This window comes from Malus sylvestris, chromosome 17, assembly GCF_916048215.2.
Source record: "Malus sylvestris chromosome 17, drMalSylv7.2, whole genome shotgun sequence".
Classification (NCBI taxonomy): Eukaryota; Viridiplantae; Streptophyta; class Magnoliopsida; order Rosales; family Rosaceae; genus Malus; species Malus sylvestris.
Window position 1 is genome coordinate 10,632,759 of NC_062276.1, and position 27,940 is coordinate 10,660,698.

General features: G+C 39.4%; 2 protein-coding genes across 10 annotated transcripts; both read left to right on the forward strand.

Moving 5' to 3' along the window:
• The first annotated feature begins 8,267 nt into the window (after positions 1 to 8,267).
• Positions 8,268 to 26,314, forward strand: LOC126609726 (vacuolar cation/proton exchanger 3-like). 9 transcript variants are annotated; one of them, XM_050277643.1, is made up of 13 exons: positions 8,268 to 8,359; positions 22,435 to 22,595; positions 22,675 to 22,938; positions 23,031 to 23,098; positions 23,344 to 23,372; positions 23,662 to 23,858; positions 23,969 to 24,181; positions 24,336 to 24,470; positions 24,621 to 24,737; positions 24,814 to 24,867; positions 25,025 to 25,141; positions 25,283 to 25,379; positions 25,563 to 26,314. In XM_050277643.1, the coding sequence occupies exons 2-13, from the start codon at positions 22,500 to 22,502 to the stop codon at positions 25,589 to 25,591; spliced, it is 1,416 nt and encodes a 471-aa protein (XP_050133600.1). In that variant the 5' UTR covers positions 8,268 to 8,359; positions 22,435 to 22,499; the 3' UTR covers positions 25,592 to 26,314. The 9 variants fall into 9 exon arrangements, with proteins under 9 accessions (XP_050133600.1, XP_050133601.1, XP_050133599.1 ...); XM_050277644.1 differs by lacking the exon at positions 8,268 to 8,359 and adding an exon at positions 20,383 to 20,959 and having other exon boundaries at positions 22,432 to 22,595; XM_050277642.1 differs by lacking the exon at positions 8,268 to 8,359 and adding an exon at positions 20,383 to 20,959.
• On the forward strand, positions 12,454 to 18,560 carry LOC126611781 (uncharacterized). The gene is made up of 2 exons (XM_050280143.1): positions 12,454 to 12,802; positions 18,231 to 18,560. The coding sequence occupies exons 1-2, from the start codon at positions 12,454 to 12,456 to the stop codon at positions 18,281 to 18,283; spliced, it is 402 nt and encodes a 133-aa protein (XP_050136100.1). The 3' UTR covers positions 18,284 to 18,560.
• Positions 26,315 to 27,940: the final 1,626 nt, after the last annotated feature.

The following is a 27,940-nucleotide window of genomic DNA, read 5'->3' on the forward strand; positions in this document are numbered from 1 at the left end:
TGTCTATCTAAGCCCAATTTTTGGGCCTAGACCACGGTACAAATTTTCTCGGCCCACTCGTGGACTTTGGTCCATGTTTTTGGACCCCGAGTATTAATTGTCTATTATTTTTAGACAATTTAGGTTTTATAATTTTTCACCCATTTTAAATTTGGCCCGAAGTCCAAATAATTAATTCAATTATAATTATAGACCTGAAGTTTTATTTGCATATTTTCTTGTTGCATATTTCTGTATATATATTTGCGTTTGTCTGTAGGAACATATGAACCTGAAGTTCAGAATTATTTCGAAATCTGAAGTTTCTAGAAACATGCCTTGTTTGAAAACCTAAAGTTTTCCTTAAAAACATCACCCATGAAAAACCGAAGTTTTTTCATGCGAATTTAAACCAATAAATATCTATTAGAACCTGAATATTCTACTCCTCTGTGAATAGATTGATTTTTCTTTATTACCAAACCACATCTTGTCCATTATTTTGTGATAGGAACATGTCGAATTTGAACAAACTAGACTTTACTGTTTTGGAGGTTTCTGAAAGAAACTACCTCAAGTGGGTTCAAGATGTGAAGTTCTACCTCATTGCAAAGAATTTGCGTCCCGCTATTGAAGATGAGACGGACAACCCAGTTCACGAAGCTAAAAAAGTCATTGCCATGATCTTTATTCGAAGACATATTCATGACGCACTACAAACCGAGTACCTTGCTAGGGAATATCCACGAGAACTCTGGGTTGCTTTGGCTGATTGTTTTGATCACCAAAATGACATCTTCTTGCCTGAAACAAGACATAACTAGTAGTATTTGTGCTTCCAAGACTTTAAGTCTGTGAATGAATATAATTCTAAACTTTGTCGAATCCGATCACTTCTTAAATCCTCTAACGAGACCTTGACCGAAGAGGATATTCTGGACGACCTTCTCTGCTACTAATATTGTCACGCAACAACAATATAAGGCTTAGAAGTTCATTAAGTTTTCGAATTTGATCTCTGTTTTACTTCTCGCTGAAAAGTAGAATAAGCTGTTGATGAAAAATCATCAAGCTCGACCTACTGGGGCGACTGTCGTGCCTGAAGCACACTATAGCACAAAAAAATGCCTAAAACACCAAAATAGGCGTGGTAGAGGCAACCAGAAGCCATCATGTCAAGGTCAGCAGAGCCAAAGCCTATCTAAGGGAGGAAACCCAGCCCCGAAGTGCTCTAACCTCGCTCACTAGGCCCTAAACTTCAAGAATAAAGGCAAAGCACCTGAAACCATGGATGCAGACATGTGCTATCGTTATGGTTCAAATGACCATTGGTCTCGTGTTTGCCGTGCTCCCCATAAGGTTGTAGGTGAATATCATTCACGTCGTAAGAAGTTTGAATCAAACTTTGTGCAAGTGGATGAACCGAAGAGTACCAAGATGGAGGTTTCTAACTTTCAAGAGGCTATTACCCTATGGAAGATTAGAATCTTAGACATAAACTATTTTTCTAGTTGAAATTTAGACAATGGGGCAGAATTCCACCTAGTGGCCGAACCTTCCTTGTTTTTTGGTTTAATTTTTGAACAATTTTCTTTTATGTTTGGATTATTTGTTGGTGATTTGTTTTTAGATATTAAGTTTATTAATTACCATCCTTGAATATTTAAATTATTTTGAATGGATATTTGTTTTTAAAACTTTTATGCATGCGACCGATTCAAATTAATTTTTATTCTAGGTATGACTAATGGGAAAGTTAGTTGTCTGGTAGATAGTGCAACCACGCACACTATTTTACATGAACGTATCTAATTCATTAACTTCATACCTAAGAATGCACCTCTGACAACCCTCTCAGGCCCATCCAACCTAATCGAAGGATACGGTAAGGCACATATAATGTTGTCCAATGGTACAATTTTGACCATTGATGAGGCATTTTATTCTCCACGTTTCAGAAGAACGTTGCTGAGTTTCAAAGACATTAGCGATAATAATTACCACACTGAAACCTATGTAGAAAATAGAGTTGAATTTCTGTGCATAATTTCCTACAAATATGGCTAGAAGCATATTCTAAAGAAAATGAAACGTATCCCAAGTGGTCTGTATACTACGACCATACGCCCTATCGAAAGTCACTATGTGGCCAACCCTACCTCTGCGAGTGCGCACAAAATTACACCTTGGCATGATCGTTTGGGACACCTTGGACGAACAGCGATGCGTCGTATCTTCAAATGGGCATCCATTAACCTAAAGTTCTGGTTCGATTCAAAGAATCACTTGTTAAACCTGCTATATGGGAAAGCTTATTATTAAGCCTTCTTATGCCAAGATTCGTTCGAATCCTCATATTTTTCTACAAAGGATTCAGAGGGACATTTGTGGACCAATTCACCCTTCCTGCGGACCATTTAGATATTTTATGGTTTTGGTTGACGCTTTCACATGTTGGTCACACGTGCACTTGTTGTCCACAAGGAATGCTACATTCTCCAAATTGTTGGCTCAAGTTATTAAGCTCACAACTCACCATTCTGATTATCCTATCAAATATATTCGATTGGATAATGCTAAAGAATTCACATCTAAAACTTTTGATGACTATTGCATGTCGGTTAGGGTTGAAGTTGAACATCCAATACCCTATGTTTATACCCAGAACGGCCTGGCAGAGGCATTCATTAAGCGCTTACAAATGATTGCTTGATTGTTGGTCATACATACCAAGCTCCCGATCGCTGCTTGAGGTTATGCAATATTACACGTAGCCATGTTGGTTCGCCTGAGGCCTGTTGTGACCCAACCATATATCGCCAATCAGTTGGTTACTGGATACAAACCCGACATATCGCATCTGCGTGTTTTTTGGTTGTATGGTCTATGTGCTGATTTCATCGCCCTTACGTACAAAAATGGGGCCTCAATGAAGAATGGGAATCTATGTCAAATATCATGTATAGCACATATTAGATCTTCATATCATAACTTAGAGTATGTTAGATGTTTCACCGATCTAGTGCCAGTAACAAGATCACATATTCCAACTGCGAATGTGCCTGCAAAGATAGATGTACCAAATGTAAGATGGACTTCCCTCTTGGAGGCTCGGGACGCCACTTTGGTCGATCCACGTACATTAACAGCTAGCCAATCCTCTGCCCTTATACAAAAGCATGGCTGACCTCTTGGTTCAAAGGATTCACACTCCCGAAAGAGGAAACTCACAACACAAGCACCTGAAGAGCCTACTGTGAATCTGATGTTTGAAATGTGCCCTAAAACCAATCATATAATGATATTTTACGGACATTTCACATGTTAAACTAATCTAGTTTAATATAAAAGGCAAAGAATATTGTTTCAAGCCGTCTCATATAAATGTTATATGCTTAAACAATAAGTCCAAGGAATATGTAATTGGGAGAATGTGATATAAAGAAGTTAGATTCATGAGACCATTCTCTTTCGTATACATATCCTAAATGTTCCTGATCATAGGATTGCCAATTGGGCATTGACAGTCCGTTAAGATTAGTACGTGCTATGTCTTCTCTCATGGAGAGTGATAGGTCTAGAGTCATTGGTGTGACTGACACCAAGACAAGTACGTAGGTGCTCAATAGAGAATGAGTCCACTGAATGCGATCAACAAGGAGTTCTCATACTCATGTCACATGAGAACTCATGGTTGGGATAATGCAAAGTAGTCCTTTGACCTGAGGCATAATAGTTGTCTTGTGGTTAGGTCCTTGATCTTTAACTATGTCAAAGTCACTCCGTTAGAGGGTGTCCCCAGCATGATTGGGGTTAAGCCACTTAGCCATGGAGGCAAGTGAATGCGCAACAAGGGATCTCTAACCTTCAAACCGTTTGAGGGAGAATACTCTATGATATGATTAAGAATCTCTGGCCAAAGTATGAATGAGATTTAGGAAGTCGTTCCAAATCACATTCAAGGTAATCATATAAGTAAGAAAATCACATTGGATAGTAGACATGAATAAACTATCAAACCAAACAATGTGGTCAAGAGTATTGTATTAGAGAAAGACCGTATTGCATTATAATCCTAAACTGAATAGGTTCTCTACCTCTTCTGATTAGCTTGGGTAACCAGGACATACTGCTAGGTGTCACTCATGGTTTGTGGAAGCCCTAAAGGTGTATAATCACTAAAGGGAGAATTGAAAGTATGTTTCAATTCATAATTGATTTGAAGAGTTCTAATCGCCCACTACCTCGCTAAAAGGAACCTAATGGATCGTACACCGAGTAAGGTAGAGATTGAAGAAACAACGGAGATGAGTAAGGATAATTAAATGGTTTAATTATTTATGATTAGGATTAATTAATATGTTAATTAATCAAACGAATATGTTCGTTATAGACCTCAGGTTAGTTTTGGGCCGCACCCAATAGGATTTGAATGTCAAGTCCATTAACTCAAGTTGTATGACAACTTGAAAAACACAAAGGGCTTGAAAGCCCAATAAACCCTTAATGCCTGGCCATGATAATAATGGAGTGGGTTTTGGACTTATTACAAGTTTGCCACTCCAATGAAGGTAGGTATAAATATGACTTTATAGCCTTTTCTTCATTAGGGTTTCTTTTGGAGAAAAGATGAGAACACAATGCTCTCCTTTCTCTCTAAGAGGCCAGCCACCCTAGAGGAACATAGCTAGCAATCTTTCTTCCTCTAGGTCACTCATCTCCTCATCAATGCTCTCCTTGGTGTGGAAAAATTAGAGGTTCTCTATTTTGGGAACTTGGAGAATCCTTTCAACCATCCTCATCCAAGAAATCCATGAAGCTAAGAAGCAAGGAATGAAGGCCCTCTCTTTGGGTGATTAGCCTTTGCTTATGAAAAGAGGAATCAACAAAGGTATAAGATTTCTCAACTCACTTTGTTCTTGAGTTGAGTCTTGGTTCACCCAACTACTAGGCTTTGAATTTCATGGAAAAAGTTTTGTTTTTTAGTGCATACAAGCATGTTTCCACCTTTAATTGTTAATTGCGTGTTGTAGATGTTGCTCAAATAAACTTGTTTTCACAAATATTTCCTTCATCCGACTATTGCCTACCCATTCTATCAAACTCATAATGAAATTCTAGATTACGGAAGCGTCCTTGAAGAGACAAATTCACCTCCCGAGAATTGTGAGATTTTGATCCATTATGCTAGCTTGGATGATGTTTGGTGTAGAAATGAGATAATCGTCGACGATGCGTTAGTGCATTAGTATATGCAGTAGCTACTGAGATAATGTTAGGCGATGACATTAAACCTTGTTCCGTTAATGAATGTCGATGTAGAACCAATTGGTTAAACTGGAAACAAGCAATCCAAGTTGAACTTGATTTGCTTGCTAAATGTAAGGTTTTTGGACTTGTAGCTCCTACTCTTCCACATGTGAAGCCCATAAGCCAAGTGGGTTTTCGTTCGGAAGCGTAATGAGAAAAATGAAATTATGCATTACAAAACTCGTCTTGTTACGCAAGGCTTCTCACAATGCCCTGGGATTGACTATGACGAAACTTATTCACCCATTATGGATGTGATTACTTTTCGCTACCTTATCAATTTGGTAGTTTCTGAAAAATTGAGTGTGCAGCTGAAGGACGTAGTAACTGCGTATCTCTATTGATACGGAAATTTGTATGAAATTTCCCGAATTACTTACATTGACTGGATCAAATATTTCCAAACCCCAGAACACGCTCTCAATTTAACTGAGGCGTTCACTCTACGGTTTGAAGCAATTTGGAAGAATGTCGTATAATCATTTGAGTAAGTATTTGACTAGTTAGGGATATGTGAACGACAAACTATGCGCTTGTGTGTTCATTTAGAATCACATTCCGATTTGCGATAGTTGCAGTATATGTCGATGACATGAACCTCATCAAAACTCCTGAAGAGCTTGCGAGAACTGCCGAGCACCTGAAGTCAGAATTTGAGATGAAAGATCTAAGAAAGACTTGATATTGGCTTGGTCTTTAGATAGAGCACCGTTCGGATGTAATCTTAGTACATCAAATAAACTACATTCAAAAGGTGTTGCGCCGCTTTAACGAGGATAAAACGAAGCCTTCGAGTACTCCTATGGTCGCTCGATCGCTAGATGCAAAACGAGATTCTTTCCGTCCGAATAAGGACGATGAAGAGATTTTGGAGCCTGAAGTTCCTTATCTAAGTGTGATAGGCGCTTTATTGTACTTAGCTCAATGCACTACACCCAACATTTTCTTCGCTGTTAATCTTTTAGCATAATACAGTAATGCACCAACACGCATACACTGGACTGATGTTAAAGACATCTTCTGCTGCCTTAAGGGTACTACAGATCTGGGCTTGTTTAATCCCTACAAATCCTCGAGTGATACCGCACCTCCCTTATTGAGTCCATTTTCGCCTTGTTGGTTATGTCGACGTAGGATACTTATCTAATCTGCACAAGGCATGCTTTCAAATGGGTTATGTCTTTACCGTTGGAGGCATTGCAATCTCTTGGAGATTAACTAAACAGACCTTTGTTGCCACTTTGTCTAACCATGATGAAATTCTCCCTTACACGAAGCAACTCGGGAATGATTTTGGTTGAGAGCAGTTGTGGGCCATATTCAAAGCTTATGAGATCTTTACCCCATTGTTGTTGTCTCGACGACGATCTATGAAGACAACGCAACATGCATCGAACAACTCAAGAAGGGTTACATCAAAGGAGACAACACCAGGCACATTATGCCAAAGTTCTTCTTCTCACATCAACAAAAAAAGCATCAGAACACTGAAGTCACGCAAATCCGTTCACAAGACAATCTAGCCGACCTTTTCACCAAATCACTACCGAAGATTACGTTTCAGAAGCTTGTTCAAGGAACTAGTATGCGTAAACTTTATGAGTTGTAACATTGCTATTTCTCTTTGGAATTGTGTCAAACTCAAGGGGAGTATCCTTAAGTATACTTGCTTGATCTTAATGCACTTTTTTTCCTACAATTAGGAGCATTTTTCCCACTGGATTTTTGCTACCTAACAAGGTTTTGATGAGGCACCCACCTTGGGTTGATCATATCCTAGATGACGTCCAGTAGACATTTCATTTGACTTTGCATTACTCATGCTTTTTTCCTTAGATTATGGGTTTTGTCCTTACTCGGGTTTTTACCATAGCCATATGTTTTTTTGTGAGACTTACTTCCTTATTCAAGTTCCTACCTTATTGAGCATAACATGTTCCCATAATTAGTGCCGATGAGTCGACTTCCTCAATCTCTACATGATGCCGAATCTACTTGAGTATTTACACACTCAAGGGGGAGTGTTATAAACTTCTTGTTTAAGTGTGATTGTGTAAATCCCATATTAGATTTGATTATAGTTATTCTTCCCTATTAGGACTTGTATTCCTTGGAGGAGAATGATTTATTCTCCCTCTTATTACTATAAATAAAGGCATTGCGTAGGGGGATAACAACATCTCACAATTAAATCTCTCTTCTCTCTTTTGCCGCCGGCCTCTCTCCCTCTCTAGTGCTAATTATAATTCAGTCAAATAAGCCTACCACATGAAAAATATAATAATTTGTAAACAAATATCCATTGTCATTCAAAAGTGCACAAGTGATAAACAAATTTAATTCCCATACAAAAAAAAAAAAAAAAATCATTCATTCAAATATGGTCCACATACATTAAAAAAAAAGAAAAAAAAGAAAGTAACAAATAGTCTCTTTCACTTGTTAATATCTACTCATTTTATAACATTAATATGTTGCACATACATCCTCCATCCACTCTCTTTCCCTCGGTACACTCGTCCTCACTCTCACTTTCCCTCATCTCTCTCGTTAATATCCACTCATTTTACGACATTAATATTGTCCACATACATCCTTGCCCACTTTCTTTCCATCGGTACACTCTCCCTCACTCTCACTTTCCCTCTTCTCTCTCCCTTCGTTAATATCCACTCATTTTACATATTAATATAGTCTACATACATCCCCCACCCACTCTTTCCCTCACTCTCACTTTCCCTCTTCTCTCCTTCTTTCATTAATATTCACTCATTTTACATTAATATGGTCCACATACATCCCTTACCCACTCTCTCTCGGTACACTCTCCCTCACTCTCACTTACCCTATTTTCTCTCTCTCTCTCTCTCTCTCTCTCTCTTTCATTAATATCCATTCTTTTGACAACATTTATATGGTCCACTTACATCCCCACCCACTCTTTTTCTCTCAGTATAATCTCCATGACTCTCACTTTCCCTCTTCGCTGGGTGGTGGCGGTGCTGCTCGGTTGGTGGTGTCGTGCGAAGAAGAGAAGGGAGGCCCTAAGGTGCACCTTGATCGCATCTAGGTGAGTTTTTACCTACGCGCACTGGACTGAAGTGCTTTCACTTCTGCCCTGCCTCTAAAGCCACCTAGGCGCACCTCGGACGCGTTTTTAGGACATTGTTTCTAACCTTCCCAGAATCATGCCTTGTGTCTATTTTAAGGGTGGGTTCAAAAAATCGAAAACCGAAAACCGAAAAAAACTGAAAACCAAACCGAACCGAGATCGAAAAAAACCCAACTGAAACTGCCAAACCGAACCGAACCGAATCTGGTTGGTTCGGTTTCGGTTTTTGAGGTCCGGAAACCGAACCGGACCGGACCGAACCGAAAAAAAAATCATATATAAATACTAAAAAAACATGTTGGCCGCGTCAAGGTTTGAACCCTTGACCTGCGGGTTGGGGTAAGGTGCTGCTAGCCAACTTAACTGTAGGCTTTGTGTTGTTGTAATTGTACCAGCAATATATTTATAGGTTTCTTATGTTTAATGCTTTATAAAATTTCTTAACTTTACAAACCCTAGCTGTCTCACTCCCATTTCATTTCAGATCTCAAACACTTCTTCCGTCCGCTGCTTCCTCAGTCTCTTTCTCTCCCTCTCTCTCTCCCTCTCCCTCTCCTTCCTCTCTTCCTCCAAATCACTTTCTCTCTAGTATTCTCATGTCCTCCTCACGGATTCCTTCTTCCAAATCATGATTTTCGCTCGCCCCTTTCGAGACCCGACGAAAAGAGGATGTAACACCCGCCCCCACTTATAAAATTATATGTGTGTAATATTCCCTAAATACTATAAATCTATCAATTTTACCCTTTTTGGACTACCCTATCAGGATCTAAGTTTTGGATCCTTCTTTCTTTTCAAACTGCCACGTGGCAGCTCCCTAGCAATTTCCCTGTCTTCTCTCTCTGTCCCCCCCCCGTGACTCCTTCTTTCTTCTTCTTCTTTTTCTGTTTTCTTTTCTTTCTTCTGTCTGTCTCTCTGTCCCTCTCGACTCTATCTCTTTCTCTCGTCTCTCTCTCTCATAGCTCCCTCATCTCTCTTCTCTGCAGCAACCCGCACGCACGCACCCGTCTCCCCCGCGCGAAGAAGACCCATCTCCTTCTTCTCTCTCCCTCTGTCCCGTGCTGCGAGCCCAGAAACCGCAGAGGAACTCCGGCGAAACCTTTATTTTTACCGGTTGGGTAAGCTCCAAACCTTCACTTTTTCATCCTAAGATCTGGTGAATGAGTTTTAATGGAGGTTATTGTGTGATTTTCGAGGTTTTTAGGACGAATCGAAGCCGGGTGTAAGCACACCCAACTCCGGCGATCCCGAGGGTGTCGGGGCTTTTTCCGGCCATCTCCGGTCGTTCCACGACGAAAGGAAGGTATAAAAACACTCCCTTCGTCTTGCTTTTCGTTTTGGTACCTAGATCGGACTCTAGGGTGGTGTGTGGTAGTTGGCCGGAGCTGTGAAGCTCCGGTGGTGGTGCTCCGGTGAGGCCAGGCCTCCCAGGCCGGTTTCGAATAGCAGGCGGGCCTTAGGCCCGTGTGGTGAGGCCAGCCCAATCCAACCCATTTCCTTTTAATTGTTTAAATTAATTTCTGTTATAGATTAAGGCCCTTGGGCCGGTTATGTTTAGGGCATTAGGCCCGTGTGTGTAGCCCAAGCAGATTAGGCCTTGGGCCAATCTGAGTTGGGTTTTCAACCCAAAACCCTTAAGGCCTTTCGGCCCAACCCAAATTCAAAGCCCAGTGGACTTTGACCTCTGACCAGTTGACTGTTGACTGTTGACTTGGTCAACGGTCAACGTTGACTCGGTCAACGGTCAGAGTTGACTTTGACGTTGACTTTGACTTTGACTTTGACCGGTCAACGGTCAACGTTGACTTTTTGAGTTGACTTTTCGGGGTTTCGTTCAGGACCTCTCATAGGCTAATTTCGACGTCCTGGACCCGTTTTTGAAGTCCGTTTTCCCAAATTCAATCGTTTGAATAGAGTTTGACCAAAGGTACTCCTTTATGTGAATAGGTGCAATTATTAACGGTGATTCTGTTATACCTTCTTGGTATAGCTTTGCACCGTCGGTATACGGTGAGTGGACCCCTTCAAAATCATGTTTTAACAATAGAAATGCATACATGAAAAGCATGATTTAATACTTATGTTTTACGAAGTACTTTATGAGATATATGCTTACTGAGGCTAGATTGAATTATTACTATTTTCCTATAACCCATGTTCTTATAGAATATCCGATGGATGACGATATGATATTAGAACATGTTTAGAACACCTTTTTGTAGTATAGATGATGGATGACTTTATACTACGAAGTTGTTTTTCAATATGTTTATGCTCAATGGTTTTGTACTTACCTAGTGGTCCTTTCCGCTACGGGACGTAGGGATAGATTCCGGTCCGTCCCGGGCGACGGTTTGGTGTTGGCATAGGGCCTGGAGTGTGTTTCCTCTGGCTATTTAGCACAGAGACGGGGAGTCGGCATGGGGCCTGTAGTGTATTTTCCTCTGATTGTCTGTTCAGAGACGGGGAGCCGGCATGGGGCCTGCAGGTTATCGGATAATTCACTAGTGTTTATTACTTATACAAGTTATGAATTTGAGATATTGCACGGCATGCTAGGTTTCGGAAAATCTATTTTGATCATGATATATATGTTTTCATAAACCTGGGGGTTAGTATGTTAATAACTGTTTTATTATATTTATATCAAATTGGTCCACTCATGTTTGTTTTGCGCCCCCTTCAGGACCTACGAACGAGGATTACGATATAAGCTACGAGGCCTTTCCCTACCAGTGATCCAGTGCTATACTTCTTCTTCTTTGACATCTTTTGTAATATAGCACATCTCTATCTTAAATTCTGGTTGTACTCTGTAATAGACGTATGCTCTGACATTATGCGTTGATCCTAATGTTGTTAATTAGAAGTTGATTTGGTAGTATTATTGTGGCTAGTCTTGCTGCCTGTTTTAGCTTATTTATGAGTTTTTACTTAAATTAATGGCTTTCGTCACCCTTTGGGTGTCGGCCAGCACGTGATCATCCCGATGTCACGAGGACATCGGGATCGGGGCGTGTCAGATTGGTATCAGAGCATGATTCATTCAGAGCATACTTAGGATTCTTTTCCACCATTTGGTAATTATAATTCCCCTTATATCCTTAATTTTCTGTTGTTCTAAATCTTTCTTGTTTCTTATCAGAATTATGGATCCCGCTGGTGGGCATGTACCTCGTCGAGCTCGTTCTGGTTTAGGGGGAGGACTTGAGCAATTGGCTAATGTTTTGCGAACTGCCCTTACTGGTAGATCATCGAATCGCACCTATATTGAGATTGCTACCAGTCATGGTATTCCAGAGCTTAAGGTAGTGGGAGCCTGTCCGGAGGCTGAGGAATGGTTAGAACAGGTGGAAGATACTCTGGAGGGTATGAGATGTCCACCAGGTGAGTGGGCGGAGACTGCTGGGTTTTTTCTTAAGGGTCCTGCAAAGATTTGGTGGAAAGGAGTGAAGCATTCTCGTCCACGAGGCACTTCGATGTCTTGGGTGGCATTCCGGAAAGCTTTCAGTGCACATTTTCTGAGTCCCAGTTATCAATTGAGGATGAGACAACAATTTCTGGAGTTTCGTCAAGGCGATCTGAGTATCACAGAGATGGATAATACTTTTCGACGCCTGTCGAGACACCATCCGGTGACTTATGATAACCCGAGTGAGAAGATGGTTCAGTTACTGGTTTGTTTGAACCCTGATTATCGTGAACGAGTGGCAGCCATAAGGCACAGAAGTTATGAGGAAATGATTGAGACTTGTTTGAGGATTGAACAATCTAGGTGGGAGACTCAGCACCAGGAGGAGCAGGCGCAGTATCAGGAACCACCCAGATATCAGGAATAACCTCGGAACCAAAACCAGAGAGGTCGTGGTTTTAGATCTCGGAGTGTGAGGGAATCTGGTAGCTCTTCTAACTTTGTTGGCCCTAGACATTCTCATTCCTTCAAACGTCAGGGTCAAGGTTCAGGTTCTTCCAGCGAGGGTTCGGGTAATGAATCAGGGAGGCGATCTTTCAGTCATTTCCGGTCGCAGGTTACATGCCACAGGTGTGGAGGCATGGGACATATTGCCAGATTTTGCCCTTCAGGACAGCCTGCTGAGAGTTATGCATCGGTGCCGAGTTATGGTGGAGGGAGTAATCCGAGTTCTAACTATGGAGGTAATTACACTCAGAGCTATGGTGGAAGTGGAAGTGGAAGTCAGAATACCCAATTTTCCACTCAGAGACAGCCGCAACAGTTTGGTGCAGCTTCGAGTAGCCGCTCTCAGGGGAATCGAGCAGGCCGTAATAATCAAGGTTTCAGAGCTCGTGGTAACCGTAACAGTGGTGGAGGACGTCAGTTTCATGGACGTATCAACGCCATGACACAGCAGGAGGCTGATCAGGATCCTCAAGTCATTACCGGTATGTTACTTATTTGTGGTAATTGGGCGAGGGTTCTAATCGATCTGGGTGCTACTTTTTCTTTTGTGTCTTCATCTTTTGCACCGAATTTAAATGCACCACCTACACCTCTTGGTTATGATATGCTTGTGCAAATGCCGCAAGGGGATCTGTTTTGTGCTCAGTGGGAGTATAAAAGTTGCCCAGTGGTAGTGGAAGGGGAAATGATGGAGGCTAATCTGGTCCCTTTTCATTTGGCGGAGTTCGATGTGATTTTGGGGATGGATTGGCTATCCAGGCACCGGGCCTATGTCGCATGTTGGGAGAAATCTGTGACGTTCAATCGACCTGGACGACCGTCAATCACATTTCAAGGTGAGCGACGAATCCTTCCTAATAGTATTATTTCCGCTATTCAGGCTACTAGATTGTTGAGTAGGGGATGTGTGGGATTCTTAGCCCATGTAGTAACGAGGGATAAATCTTCGTTACGTCCTAAGGATGTGCCAGTGGTGAAGCATTACACCGATGTTTTCCCGGAGGATTTACCAGGGTTACCGCCTGCGAGGGAAATTGAATTTACCATCGATTTACTTCCAGGAACAGACCCTATCTCTTTAGCACCTTATCGAATGGCACCGGCGGAGTTGAGGGAATTGAAGGTTCAACTTCAGGAGTTGGTGGATAAAGGTTACATCCAACCCAGTATGTCTCCCTGGGGTGCTCCTGTTTTATTTGTTAAAAAGAATGATGGATCGATGAGACTTTGCATCGACTATCGGCAGTTAAACCGGGTGACGGTGAAGAATCGTTATCCTTTGCCTCGGATCGACGATCTGTTCGACCAGCTGAAGGGTGCTAAGATATTCTCTAAGATCGATCTTCGCTCAGGTTATCACCAGTTGTTAATTCGGGAGGGAGATGTACCGAAGACTGCTTTCCGCACTAGGTATGGACACTTTGAATTTCGTGTCATGCCTTTCGGACTGACGAATGCACCTGCAGCGTTCATGGATTTGATGAACAGAGTTTTCAGACCGTATTTGGATCGGTTTGTGATTGTGTTCATTGATGATATTCTGATCTTTTCCAAGAGTGTCAGCGAGCACAAGAAGCATTTGAGGTTGGTGTTGGAAAGGTTGAGCAGTGAGCAGTTGTATGCTAAGTTTAGCAAGTGTCAGTTCTGGCTAACCCAAATTAGCTTTCTCGGTCATGTAGTATCTGCTGAGGGGATTAGTGTGGATCCTCAGAAGGTGTCAGCAATAACTACGTGGGAGCAACCGAGGAATGTTACTGAAGTGAGGAGTTTTCTAGGTCTGGCTGGCTATTACCGAAGATTTGTTAAAGGTTTCTCAGCCATTGCCTTACCTCTGAATAAGTTGACTCGAAAGGAAGTGGAGTTTAAGTGGGATGAAGATTGTGAGCGGAGTTTTCAGGAACTGAAGCGATGTCTTACTCAAGCTCCCGTTCTTACTCTTCCAGACGATAGCGGTGAGTTTGATATCTACACGGATGCATCACTATCAGGTTTGGGTTGTGTACTGATGCAGCATGATAAAGTCATTGCTTATGCTTCCAGACAGCTCAAAATTCACGAGAGAAACTATCCCACTCATGATTTGGAACTTGGTGCAGTAGTGTTTGCTTTGAAGATCTGGAGACATTACTTGTACGGTGAGAAGTGTCGCATCTTTACTGATCATAAGAGCCTCAAGTATATCTTTACTCAGAGGGATTTGAATTTGAGGCAGAGAAGATGGATGGAACTTATCACTGATTATAACTGCACGATCGAGTATCATCCCGGACATGCCAATGTAGTGGCAGATGCACTTAGTCGGAAATATCATGGACAGCTTGCATCTCTCCAAGCTATTCATGTTCCACTACTATTTTCTCTTCGAGAAACAGGCTTGTCGGTGAGACCGGGTGAGCAAGGAGCGTGGTTGGCAAATTTCCAAGTTAGACCTGTTTTGGTGGATATGGTCATAGAAGCTCAGGAGCTTGATCAGGAAAGTGCCAACATTAAGGTTTCAGTGGAAAAAGGAAAAGAGAAGCATTTTATCATCCGAAGTGATGGAGCCTTGATGTGGGAAAACAGATTGTATGTTCCTCATGATAACGAAGCAGTGAAAAGAGCAATTCTGGAGGAAGCACATCTGTCAGCTTATGCCATGCATCCGGGAAGTACTAAACTGTATCGCACTATCCGTCCGTTCTATTATTGGTTGGGAATGAAGCGGGATGTGGCGGATTATGTGAGTAGATGCATCATTTGTCAACAAGTGAAGGCAGAGAGGCAAAGACCTGGAGGATTGATGCAGAATCTTCCGATACCAGCATGGAAATGGGAAGACATCACCATGGATTTTGTGTATGGTCTGCCGAGGACGCGGTCGAGATTGGACGGCATATGGGTAATTGTTGATCGACTGACTAAGACCGCTCATTTCTTACCTGTTCGACAGACCTATTCAATGGAGAAATTATCGAAGTTGTTCATCGATAATATTGTTAGACTTCATGGTGTACCTGTCTCTATTGTTTCAGACAGAGATCCCAGATTTACTTCCAGATTTTGGAAAGCTTTTAATACTGCCATGGGTACTCAGTTGCTGTTTAGTACTGCTTATCATCCACAGACTGACGGTCAGTCCGAGAGGACAATACAAACATTGGAGGATATGTTGAGAGTGTCTGTTCTTCAGTGGAAGGGTAGTTGGGATAACTATCTGCCGTTGGTTGAATTTGCATACAACAACAGCTACCATTCGAGTATTGGTGTGGCACCTTATGAAGCCTTGTATGGGAGAGTGTGTCGAACGCCGTTGTGTTGGGCAGAGGTCGGCGAGCGAGTATTGTTGGGACCGGAGATTGTAGACACTACCAATGAGAACATCCAGCTGATAAAGAGAAATCTCAAGGCAGCTCAAGACCGACAGAAAAGCATAGCGGACAAACATTCAAAAGATCGGGAGTACAAGGTTGGTGACTTTGTATTCTTGAAGTTGTCTCCCTGGAAGGGTGTGGTTCGTTTTGGTAAGCGAGGAAAGTTGAGTCCTCGATATATTGGTCCTTATCAGATTACGGAGAGAATTGGTGCAGTTGCCTATAGATTGGAGTTGCCACCGGAGTTATCTCAGATTCACAATGTTTTCCATATTTCTATGCTTCGGAAATATGTATCAGACCCCTCTCATGTTATTCAGCTAGAGCCGCTGGAAGTAAGTCCGGATGTTAGTTATGTTGAAGAACCAGTGGCTATTCTTGACCAGCAGAATAAAGTGTTGAGGAACAAGGTCATTCCGTTGGTGAAAGTGCTGTGGAGGAACCATGCTACTGAAGAAGCGACGTGGGAAACGGAAGACCTGATGAGGAGTCAGTATCCGTATTTATTTGCTTGAAGTTGTAATTTCGAGGACGAAATTTTTATAAGGGGGGTAGATTGTAACACCCGCCCCCACTTATAAAATTATATGTGTGTAATATTCCCTAAATACTATAAATCTATCAATTTTACCCTTTTTGGACTACCCTATCAGGATCTAAGTTTTGGATCCTTCTTTCTTTTCAAACTGCCACGTGGCAGCTCCCTAGCAATTTCCCTGTCTTCTCTCTCTGTCCCCCCCCGTGACTCCTTCTTTCTTCTTCTTCTTTTTCTGTTTTCTTTTCTTTCTTCTGTCTGTCTCTCTGTCCCTCTCGACTCTATCTCTTTCTCTCGTCTCTCTCTCTCATAGCTCCCTCATCTCTCTTCTCTGCAGCAACCCGCACGCACGCACCCGTCTCCCCCGCGCGAAGAAGACCCATCTCCTTCTTCTCTCTCCCTCTGTCCCGTGCTGCGAGCCCAGAAACCGCAGAGGAACTCCGGCGAAACCTTTATTTTTACCGGTTGGGTAAGCTCCAAACCTTCACTTTTTCGTCCTAAGATCTGGTGAATGAGTTTTAATGGAGGTTATTGTGTGATTTTCGAGGTTTTTAGGACGAATCGAAGCCGGGTGTAAGCACACCCAACTCCGGCGATCCCGAGGGTGTCGGGGCTTTTTCCGGCCATCTCCGGTCGTTCCACGACGAAAGGAAGGTATAAAAACACTCCCTTCGTCTTGCTTTTCGTTTTGGTACCTAGATCGGACTCTAGGGTGGTGTGTGGTAGTTGGCCGGAGCTGTGAAGCTCCGGTGGTGGTGCTCCGGTGAGGCCAGGCCTCCCAGGCCGGTTTCGAATAGCAGGCGGGCCTTAGGCCCGTGTGGTGAGGCCAGCCCAATCCAACCCATTTCCTTTTAATTGTTTAAATTAATTTCTGTTATAGATTAAGGCCCTTGGGCCGGTTATGTTTAGGGCATTAGGCCCGTGTGTGTAGCCCAAGCAGATTAGGCCTTGGGCCAATCTGAGTTGGGTTTTCAACCCAAAACCCTTAAGGCCTTTCGGCCCAACCCAAATTCAAAGCCCAGTGGACTTTGACCTCTGACCAGTTGACTGTTGACTGTTGACTTGGTCAACGGTCAACGTTGACTCGGTCAACGGTCAGAGTTGACTTTGACTTTGACTTTGACCGGTCAACGGTCAACGTTGACTTTTTGAGTTGACTTTTCGGGGTTTCGTTCAGGACCTCTCCTAGGCTAATTTCGACGTCCTGGACCCGTTTTTGAAGTCCGTTTTCCCAAATTCAATCGTTTGAATAGAGTTTGACCAAAGGTACTCCTTTATGTGAATAGGTGCAATTATTAACGGTGATTCTGTTATACCTTCTTGGTATAGCTTTGCACCGTCGGTATACGGTGAGTGGACCCCTTCAAAATCATGTTTTAACAATAGAAATGCATACATGAAAAGCATGATTTAATACTTATGTTTTACGAAGTACTTTATGAGATATATGCTTACTGAGGCTAGATTGAATTATTACTATTTTCCTATAACCCATGTTCTTATAGAATATCCGATGGATGACGATATGATATTAGAACATGTTTAGAACACCTCTTTGTAGTATAGATGATGGATGACTTTATACTACGAAGTTGTTTTTCAATATGTTTATGCTCAATGGTTTTGTACTTACCTAGTGGTCCTTTCCGCTACGGGACGTAGGGATAGATTCCGGTCCTTCCCGGGCGACGGTTTGGTGTTGGCATAGGGCCTGGATTGTGTTTCCTCTGGCTATTTAGCACAGAGACGGGGAGCCGGCATGGGGCCTGTAGTGTATTTTCCTCTGATTGTCTGTTCAGAGACGGGGAGCCGGCATGGGGCCTGCAGGTTATCGGACAATTCACTAGTGTTTATTACTTATACAAGTTATGAATTTGAGATATTGCACGGCATGCTAGGTTTCGGAAAATCTATTTTGATCATGATATATATGTTTTCATAAACCTGGGGGTTAGTATGTTAATAACTGTTTTATTATATTTATATCAAATTGGTCCACTCATGTTTGTTTTGCGCCCCCTTCAGGACCTACGAACGAGGATTACGATATAAGCTACGAGGCCTTTCCCTACCAGTGATCCAGTGCTATACTTCTTCTTCTTCGACATCTTTTGTAATATAGCACATCTCTATCTTAAATTCTGGTTGTACTCTGTAATAGACGTATGCTCTGACATTATGCGTTGATCCTAATGTTGTTAATTAGAAGTTGATTTGGTAGTATTATTGTGGCTAGTCTTGCTGCCTGTTTTAGCTTATTTATGAGTTTTTACTTAAATTAATGGCTTTCGTCACCCTTTGGGTGTCGGCCAGCACGTGATCATCCCGATGTCACGAGGACATCGGGATCGGGGCGTGTCAGAGGAACTGTTAGAGCTTGCGATGATCATGGCGATTTCGCTGCAGCAAAGGTTGTGGGTTTTATTTATTTGTCAGTTCATGGGTTTTTAATTTTATGATCATGGCGATTTTATGGTTACCCATTTGAAATTTATGTAATTTAAGGTGAAAAAGTTTGTATTTTTCTTTGAATATGTTTCGGAATTTTCTAGATCTATTGTGGACTTGACTATGAATTTGAATGTGGGCACTGGGCATGCGATATTGGAGTCCGATTATGACATTTAGACGAACCTATTTGCTTTTTTTTTTTTTTTCGATCTGCATCTTAATTTGTTGAATTATTTCATGATTTTTAAAATTTTAAATTTTTAGAATTTTGAATCCTGGCGATGTACTTGAAGAATATATGTTTCTGTATTTGCTTAAGTTTTGAAAATTTGAACTCGATCTGCTTGATCATAAGTAGTTGAATTACTTGAATATATTCGGGATTTTGAGGTGAGAAAATGTATATGTTTGGTTAGTGAGAAAATGCATGAAGGTGAAAGGTTAGTACCTAAAATTGCTGAGTTCAAGTTTTTCGGTTTGTTGTAAAGTTTTAGCAAAGACCCATTGGGATTTTCATATGGTTCTTCCTCTGTGTAGTCTTAAAAAGGGAATTAAATTCTTTTGCGTCTCTTATTTTGTTTATGATGGAATAGTTGTATGAGTTGTACTTTTGGAGAAGAAAAAATTGGGAAGAGGCTAGAAAAGTCTTAACTAAAGGATTAGAGATTTGTGATGTAGAAGAGGTAATGGAAGACAATGCTGGGCGGAGCAGGCTCCATTGATAAATGAGAACTGGGAGATTTATTCCTTCCATTTACATCATTAAAAAAAAAAAAAAAACCGAAAAAAACCGAAACCGAAAAAAACCGAACTGAAAAAAAATGGACCGAACCGAACCGAAATTTCGGTTCGGTTTCGGTTTTAGCAAAAAACCGAACCGTTTTGAATCGAACCCAGCCCTAGTCTATTTAACTGACCATAGTTTTTTATGCATTTAATTGAATCTCTTATAAAAGACAATTTAAACCTTACAATAAAACTCTATAAGAGCATCTCCAAATGAGATGTCAAATTCAAAACACCAAATTGAAATTTGATGGCTAACCTGGTATTTTAACATATTGTCAATATTTTCCTTCCACACGATATGCCAAAATTTATTGCTTCATTTATGTTTTTCTTTTAAACAAAATAATAAAAGTTTGGGTTGTTGTTGGTTTAAAAATACTAAAATATACTAAAATCATACTTAAATATGCTAACATTTAAGATAAGACATGTTGAATGCCTTTGGAAACCATATTTGAAGGCAGCGTCAATTTTGACATTTCTTTGTCCGTGTCAGTTTAGTTTTCTTTTTCATGTCAGCTTTGACATTTCGGTTGGAGTAAATGGTACACCATTTGTTACTGTATTATGTCGATGTGACATTTTTGACACCTCCTTTGAAAATGGTTTAAGAGTTTTTTTATCGAACTAATATGATTAAGATCTAATAACTAAAATCCCGATGTATCAGTTCAAATCTTCAATTCGAATTTTCAATTTGTAACCTACGTTTTTTGCTCTGGAGTTGGAGCTTGCAGCCATAGTACTAGCTGGTGACAATGGATGGTCAATTAGGAAGTACACAAACTTTTATTGAAACATGAAAAGATAAAATTGTTGTCCATAATATTACATTTTAGTAGTATTTCTCTACATCTGTAAGTTAAATGTATGTGTTTGACTCTTAAGAATAACGAGTTGATAAATACAAAACATTACGGTTTCTTAATTATGTGGCTCTGCCAGAAATTTTTAGCTGTTAATGTAAGATATCGTGTATATTGATAGAAAATATAAAATAAAACTGCTTCATATGGCAATTTGAGAGTGGCGAGATTGTCCGTGTCAACGATGCAATGTTTTTTCTGCTATGAAAACGGAATAAATTAAAGTGATTGACTTGAAAGAAAAAGGAAAGAAAGGAAGAAAGAAACCATTGCATTTGCATATCTGAAAATAGGAAAGGAGAGATACTGATATTTGCTGGGGATAGAAAATGGCGGGTTTCCCTCAGATGGCTGTGGATCACATTTCGCGTATCAATATCTGTCAAAGCTGTTTAATTTCCACTTTTATCAAAACCATCAATTTGCAAATTTGCACTTAATAGCTACCTCCTTTGTTTTTATCTTCTGCCTTCCATTCTTTTTGTTTATTTTGGAAGGAATCCCAGAACTTTTCTAGACAAAAATTACATTTCTGTTACATATGCATGCATTTTCTTTTGGGTCTGATTTTTTAGGGTTCACATTGGAGAATCTATATATAAACACGCATATATATATTATATATATGCAATTCCATTATACCACAAGGTTAGTTTTTACTTTCCATAATTCTGGTTCTTGTTTTGTTTGTTGGGGTTCTTATCCAAAATTTCATTAGGGTTTTGTTAGAAACAGGTAAAGAATACATACATACATATACAAATATATATATATATATATATGTATGTATATTGATGCGTGATATTTTTTTTATTAGGGTTGTTAAGTTCATGTTCTTGACAAAAAAAAAAAAAAATCTTATGGGATTTATTCTGGGAGAAATTAGGTTCTCATCTTTCCTTTTGCTACTCTATTGATTAAAATCCTATTCATTTTCAATTTTTGATCAAGGTCCTTGGGTATTAATAACATCATTAATTATTTCAATAATAAAATATTTTTTATTTCTAAATATATTCATTTAATGTTTAAAATGTTACAATTAGTATATTTATATTTATGACTAAATTTTTTATCATATATTTTTAGTTTTAGTTTGTACCCATTTTTAATTTGCAACCCTTTTTTATTTATACCAATTTTATTTTTAGTTTTAATTTGTACCCATATATTAATTTCTTTTTGTGCCCATATTTTTTAAAGTTTTATTTGTATTTATACCCATATTTTTTTTAAATTTATTTGTACCCATTTTTTATTTTGCCAAATGTACCCATGCTAATTATATGTACCAATTCATGTAATTTTTTCAAATTTTTAATCTGAAAATGTACTCATTCTTAAATATATCAATTTGTTATATGTAAAATGTACCCTTTTTTTATATATAAAATCTATTCAATTTTTTTCTAATCCATTTTTAAACTTATATGGGTACATTCTTTTTTCTTTGATTTTAACATGTATCCATGTCAAGTTTAATAGAAGAAATTTACTAATGTTATTAAGCCTACTTTTTTTTTTGTTTTTTTTTTTTTTGATTTTGAAGAATGTACCCATGTTTTGATACAATAATTTTTTGGTTAATTTTGATGAATGTACCCATGTTTATATACACACACACAATAGTATATTTATATTTTAATATTTTTAATCGCACAAATTATGGTTTTTTTTTATTTAAAATCTCATTTATATAAACAACTAAAATTTTTCATTTTTAATTTAAAAAATATAGTAACGTACATAGAAATAAATTATCACATTAATTTCAGGGGCTTCGATAAAAAATTGAAAACCAACAAGGTTTCAATCAAATAATATTCATAGCTAGGTACCGAATCCAAAGTCTCCCCTTATTCTGATTCAAGGGATATTTTAATCTAGAATAAAGAATGGGGAGGGGTATTCGAAGTTGAATTTGGGTGCCGAAGGGGAGCATGCTGCACTAACAAACTTGCTTACGCCCAGGTCTGCAATATGGGCTTTGTCAAAAAACAAGTAGAGTGTATATGCATAGATGTTATGTGTGTATGTATAGGCATAAATTTTTTAGATCTCATGTTAATTGATTTCTATCATTCTATGTATGTGTTTTGATTGTGGAGAATGTGATGAAGCAGTGATGCCCGTGTTCGGAGATGGAATTCTTGTTGATTTCTTGGCATAGAGTTTTTACTTCCACCTCATGGATTCTGATAACCGTTACAACAACAACAACAACGACGACAACAATAGTAGAAACAACGATGCCGCCACAATAAAAATCAATTCCCATGCTGAGGTCGGTTATAAACTCTTTAGTTGTATATGGTATCGAAGGCATTTTCTTTTGCTAGCAGTGATAATTTTCGGTAACAAAGATTTCGGCTCCACAGATGGGATCAACACAGCCCAAATCAGTGTTTGAGTTCGAGGATCAGAGCCTAGTTGGGGGTGAGAAACATTCCTTGGATAAGGCTCCCCTCAGGGATCTTTATTCTGGTGGTGCAAATAACTGTTGTCCCTATGTCATGAAGAATAGTGTGGTCGATAGCATCAGGATTGTAGTTTTCTCTACCAAAATTAATTTGCTCATGCCTTTTGGCCCTTTAGCAATCGTGGTTGATAAATTAACCGGCCATCATGTGAGTTTTCACTATCTTTTTCTGCATGTGAAGGTCTCGGATCATCACACGATTGTATGCCTAGTTTATTTGATTCTTTCAACGCATTTCAGGGTTGGGTCTTTCTTTTAAGCTTGTTGGGAATCATACCTCTGGCTGAGCGATTAGGGTATGCAACGGAGTAAGATTTCTTGCATTCTCTTTGTATACTCTTTGTTTACAAACAGAAATGGTACGAGTGGAATCCAACAGCCATGTCTGAACAGCTATCTAGTTAACTTGATGTATTAGAAAACAACATTTGTTAGTGTTTTAGCATATTAGGGTTTAATCTGCGAGCACATGAGACAGAAGTCCATATCAACTTACCTTGCAATCAATATGCATTATTGAGTTCCTAATACAGCTTGGCTTCTTTTGATGCAGGCAACTGGCTTGCTATACTGGACCAACAGGTACGCATGTTGTTAATGCAAATATCCGTTTTTTCCATTTCATAAGTCTTCATAAAGCTTGAAGTTTGAGTCACTGATCAATGCCAGATTCCATAAGTCTTCATATAGCTTTTAAGTTTGGTTTGAGCACTAAAATTTCCTCATCTAGCCAGTACTTCACCTGCATCACATGTTTCCTTTCACATTTAACCCTAAAATTTGAAAGCGGTTGCACTAACTTTACAATTAGTATCCATTTTGTTGATCCAAAAATGTTATCCATAAATCCAATCATGACTTAATTCTGCAGTTGGAGGTCTTTTAAATGCCACCTTTGGAAACGCAACAGAATTGATAATATCAATTTATGCTCTGAAAAGAGGCATGATTCGTGTTGTTCAACAATCCTTACTAGGCTCAATCCTATCGAACATGTTGCTCGTGCTTGGATGCGCATTCTTTGCTGGTGGACTTGTGCATTCACAGAGGGAGCAAGTGTTCAACAAGGTATATTTCGTCTGTGAAAAAGAGTGCTTTGTTTATTTGGTTTTATTTTTTGTATTCGATCTTCCATATCTTTTTCTCTCAACTAAAGTTCAAAGTTTCTATATTCTCAGGCAACTTCTGGAGTGAACTCTGGATTACTATTGATGGCAGTCATGGGTCTGCTCTTTCCAGCAGTATTGCACTCTACTCGGACAGAGTTGCACTATGGGAAGTCTGAGTTATCTCTTTCGAGATTCACTAGCTGCATTATGCTCGTCGCCTATGCTTCATATCTGTTTTTTCAATTGAGAAGCCAGCATAATTTATATATTTCAGTTGATCAGGTTGGTACAAGTCTTTGCCAATAAGGACCTCAAACCGTGTTACTAATTCTTATGCTTTCACTGTTCAAGTGTGTGACGAATTTGATTAAGTGGAGTTTGTGTACTTTCTCCTATATGTGATCTAATGGTGTATATGAATTTGGTACAAAACCAGTCAGAGAATCACACTGAAGAAAATTCAGATGATGAAGAGGCTCCTGAGATCTCTAAGTGGGAATCCATAATATGGCTATCAATTCTAACCGTGGTGATTTCAGTCCTCTCGGAATATTTAGTTAATGCTATAGAGGTAATACATCTTGTTAGATCATTGTCTTATCCTACTAGAGTTTTCATCCTATTATTTATACCTCCAATTTTAGATGATTTGAAATTTTTATAGTATTTTTGTGGGGTTTGTTGTGAGGAATGTCTTGTGTTTCTGTATTTTTTTTTCCAGGGTGCATCTGTTGCAATGAGCATCCCAGTTGCGTTTATTAGTGTTATTTTGCTCCCAATTGTTGGGAACGCAGCAGAGCATGCCGGTGCTGTTATGTTCGCTATGAAAGACAAGCTTGTAAGTGGTTGTCCTATCGGTACAATCACTCATGATTTATCATTCCTTGTTGACTTTGCCTTAATGTTTCGTGCAGGATATAACTTTAGGAGTGGCAATTGGCTCATCAACCCAGATATCTATGTTTGGAGTGAGTACCAAATATCATATGTATTTAGACTGACATTTACTATGATTTGTTTTTTCGGTACATATATGTGATGGCGTGTTGATTCTGTTCATGCTTTCATATAATTTGTCTGTTCTTCTTTCTTCAACAGTTTTCCGTTTTTCCTGGATTTCTGCAGATTCCGTTTTGTGTGGTGGTTGGGTGGTTCATGGGGTGCCCTATGGACTTAGATTTCCAACTGTTTGAGACAGCGACACTTTTCCTAACTGTTCTGGTGGTAGCCTTCATGCTGCAGGTTCGTCATTTGAGCAAACCATAAATCTTTTTGTGGCACAAATGCAATAGAAATACTTGAATTTGTTTCCTTATATCAGCACTGCAGCGACTACTTATCCTATACATAATGTGTATAAATGGATTGCATTTGAACTTGCAGGAGGGAACATCTAATTACTTCAAAGGACTAATGCTCATTCTTTGCTACATTATCGTCGCTGCGAGCTTCTTTGTACATAGAGATCCTAAAGCGATACGTGAGTCCTCCCTTCAATTTTCTCTCAAGTGACCACTGGATAATTTATCCGACTTTCCATAGTTTTGAAGGATTGTTTTTTCTGCTTGCATAGTCAATATAATGCATAACAATTGGGCTCCTTTCTTATCAGCAAAAGTCTAGTATTTTCTTACTTGTGACTTCATGTACATTCTCTCTGCAGAGGATAAGCCCCAGAACCCGAAGCAGTAGCTAAACCATCGAAGCGAATGATCAAGGACGAATGCTCATAGTTCATGTCATGTACTGAAGAAGCAAAGGTTTAGCCGGAGGGCCTCCCGAAATCATGATGATTAGGAGTAACTTTTTTGGTCACGCCGGATAGTTTTGCATGTCGAAATAGTACACCTGATGCCGGAAAATGTGTTGCTAGTTTCCTCACTTTGCCTAGGCAGCCAGTGGATGTATGTATTTCTGTCCCAATGCAACATTGGAGCAGAGAAGAGAGAACTGGATATTATAGGATTAAATTTTTAATTTGTTGCTCATTGCTAAAAAAAATAGGAATGGTATGTAAAAGATTCAGCAAATTAACTATTGAGAATTAAGCTGCATACTAGCTTAAATCCAACCTGCATATGATAATCCTGCAGCTGGACTTGAAGAGGAAGATGAAATCGAAGAAATGACAAAGAACTTACTATTTTTAGTAGTAGCCGTTAGTCTTTAAATTGTAACGGCTAGTTTACTTTCTGTTTTTAGTAAGTTTCACAGCTGGTATTCCTATCCTTTGGAATCGTACTATGTCACTGGATCCATTCCCAAGTGGAAGGATCGTAGCCTCCGATGGCTTGAATGGCTGGAGATGAGTCCATGTTCCCTAATTTGTAGGATCTGAGTTTTGGACCAAGTTAGGATTTTATAACCGTTTAATAGCTTCTTCGATTTCAATCAAGAAAGATACTTTTTCTCCTCTCTCTCTTTCTACATTCAAATTCTCTGCAATATTATCAAATCTGTGTGTTCAAAGTTTCAACCTTTATCTTTGTTATCAACCTAAAACACATGCCTGGTACCATTTCAACATGGTATCAAAGCTCTAAGTTTGATTCCTAAGAATGGGCGATACTGTGAATTTATTTCTTGGAAAAACAAATCCCATAAAGGGTTAAAGGTGGTTCCTTTATCATCATCTTCGTGCTGCATAACCTGAGAATATGGCTACATCAAGCTCCTCCGGTGGTGATTACGAACACCACAGTTTAACGGCTCAAACTATGATTTATGGGCTATCAAAATGGAGACCATTCTCATAACTTACGATTTATGGGATGTGGTTGAAGTTGGCATCCTTGAGCAGCAAATTCCTAGAGAAGAAGGCTCTGAGGAAGAAGTAGAAAGCGGAACTGAACACGTTCCAGTTGAAGCTCCTGCTGTCTCAAAAGAAGATAGAATAAAAATAATGACAAGGCTCTTAGCCTCATCCAAGGAGAAATTTTAGATGAACTTTTCCCGCGTATCAGGAATGAGAAAACAGCAAAGGGAGCCTGAATCATCTTAAGAAAAGAGTTCATAGAAGATAAAAAGGTTAGAGCTGTGAAATTACAAGCCATTAGAGTTGATTTTGAATATTTAAGAATGAATGATGTTGAAACTTTGGATGATTATTTAGCTCGGTTCTTTGAAATACTGAATAACATGAAATCACTAGGAGAGGATGTGACTGAGAAAAGAATTATTGTTCAAAAATTGTTAATGAGTTTGAGCAGGAGATATAAGTCCATTGTTTCTATTATAGAAGAAACTAGAGATCTTGACACAATCAAAATAGAAGAAGTGTTAGCTGATAAGGCGATATTATACCATATATTTTACCCTAATCTTAGTATTAATTTATTGGTTATTTTGGTAGAATTTTGATACTTTGTTATATATTTTCAATGTAGGACATTCGACTTCCTCTAGAGAAAAAAGTATTCAAACGGATGAATTTTGGAGTGATTCCAATTGGAGGATGTTCGTGAGTATTTCAAGATGATTGAATCAAAGTTTCAGATTTTTTTACCAAACCGTTTGACCATGGTGAAGAAATAAAAACCCAGCGCGCAACTTTCCCAGATTGACGTTTCTAAACATTTTGGGTATTTTGAAGGTCAATATGGCATATTTTGAGGAAGATTCCTTCTGAGGATTTGTAGGGAACGTCTTCAGCTTTCAAAAGAGACCTTTTGAGACCAAATCAGAGTTTATTTGGTCAGTCAAAAGTGTGATTTTCTAAGTCCGAATTTTAGTTTAAATAGGAAACCTTTTATTTTCTGTTTTATTATTTTATTATGTTTCCTAGATTTATTCTAAGACCTTTTCTAGGTAGGATTTTATTTTGTAGTAGTATAAATAAGGCTTGTTAGCTATTAGGGTTCTCTACACAACATAGGAGAGGAGGAACGCACGCACTACTCTAGAGGATTTTTGAAGTTTATTTTCTAGGTGTTTTCTATCCTTTTTCTATTTCAATAAAATTCCTCTTATTTTATGGTTGTTCGTAACTAATTTTCGTTTGCTAGGGCGATGCCTTGAGCCTTAGTATGAATATGTAGTTTT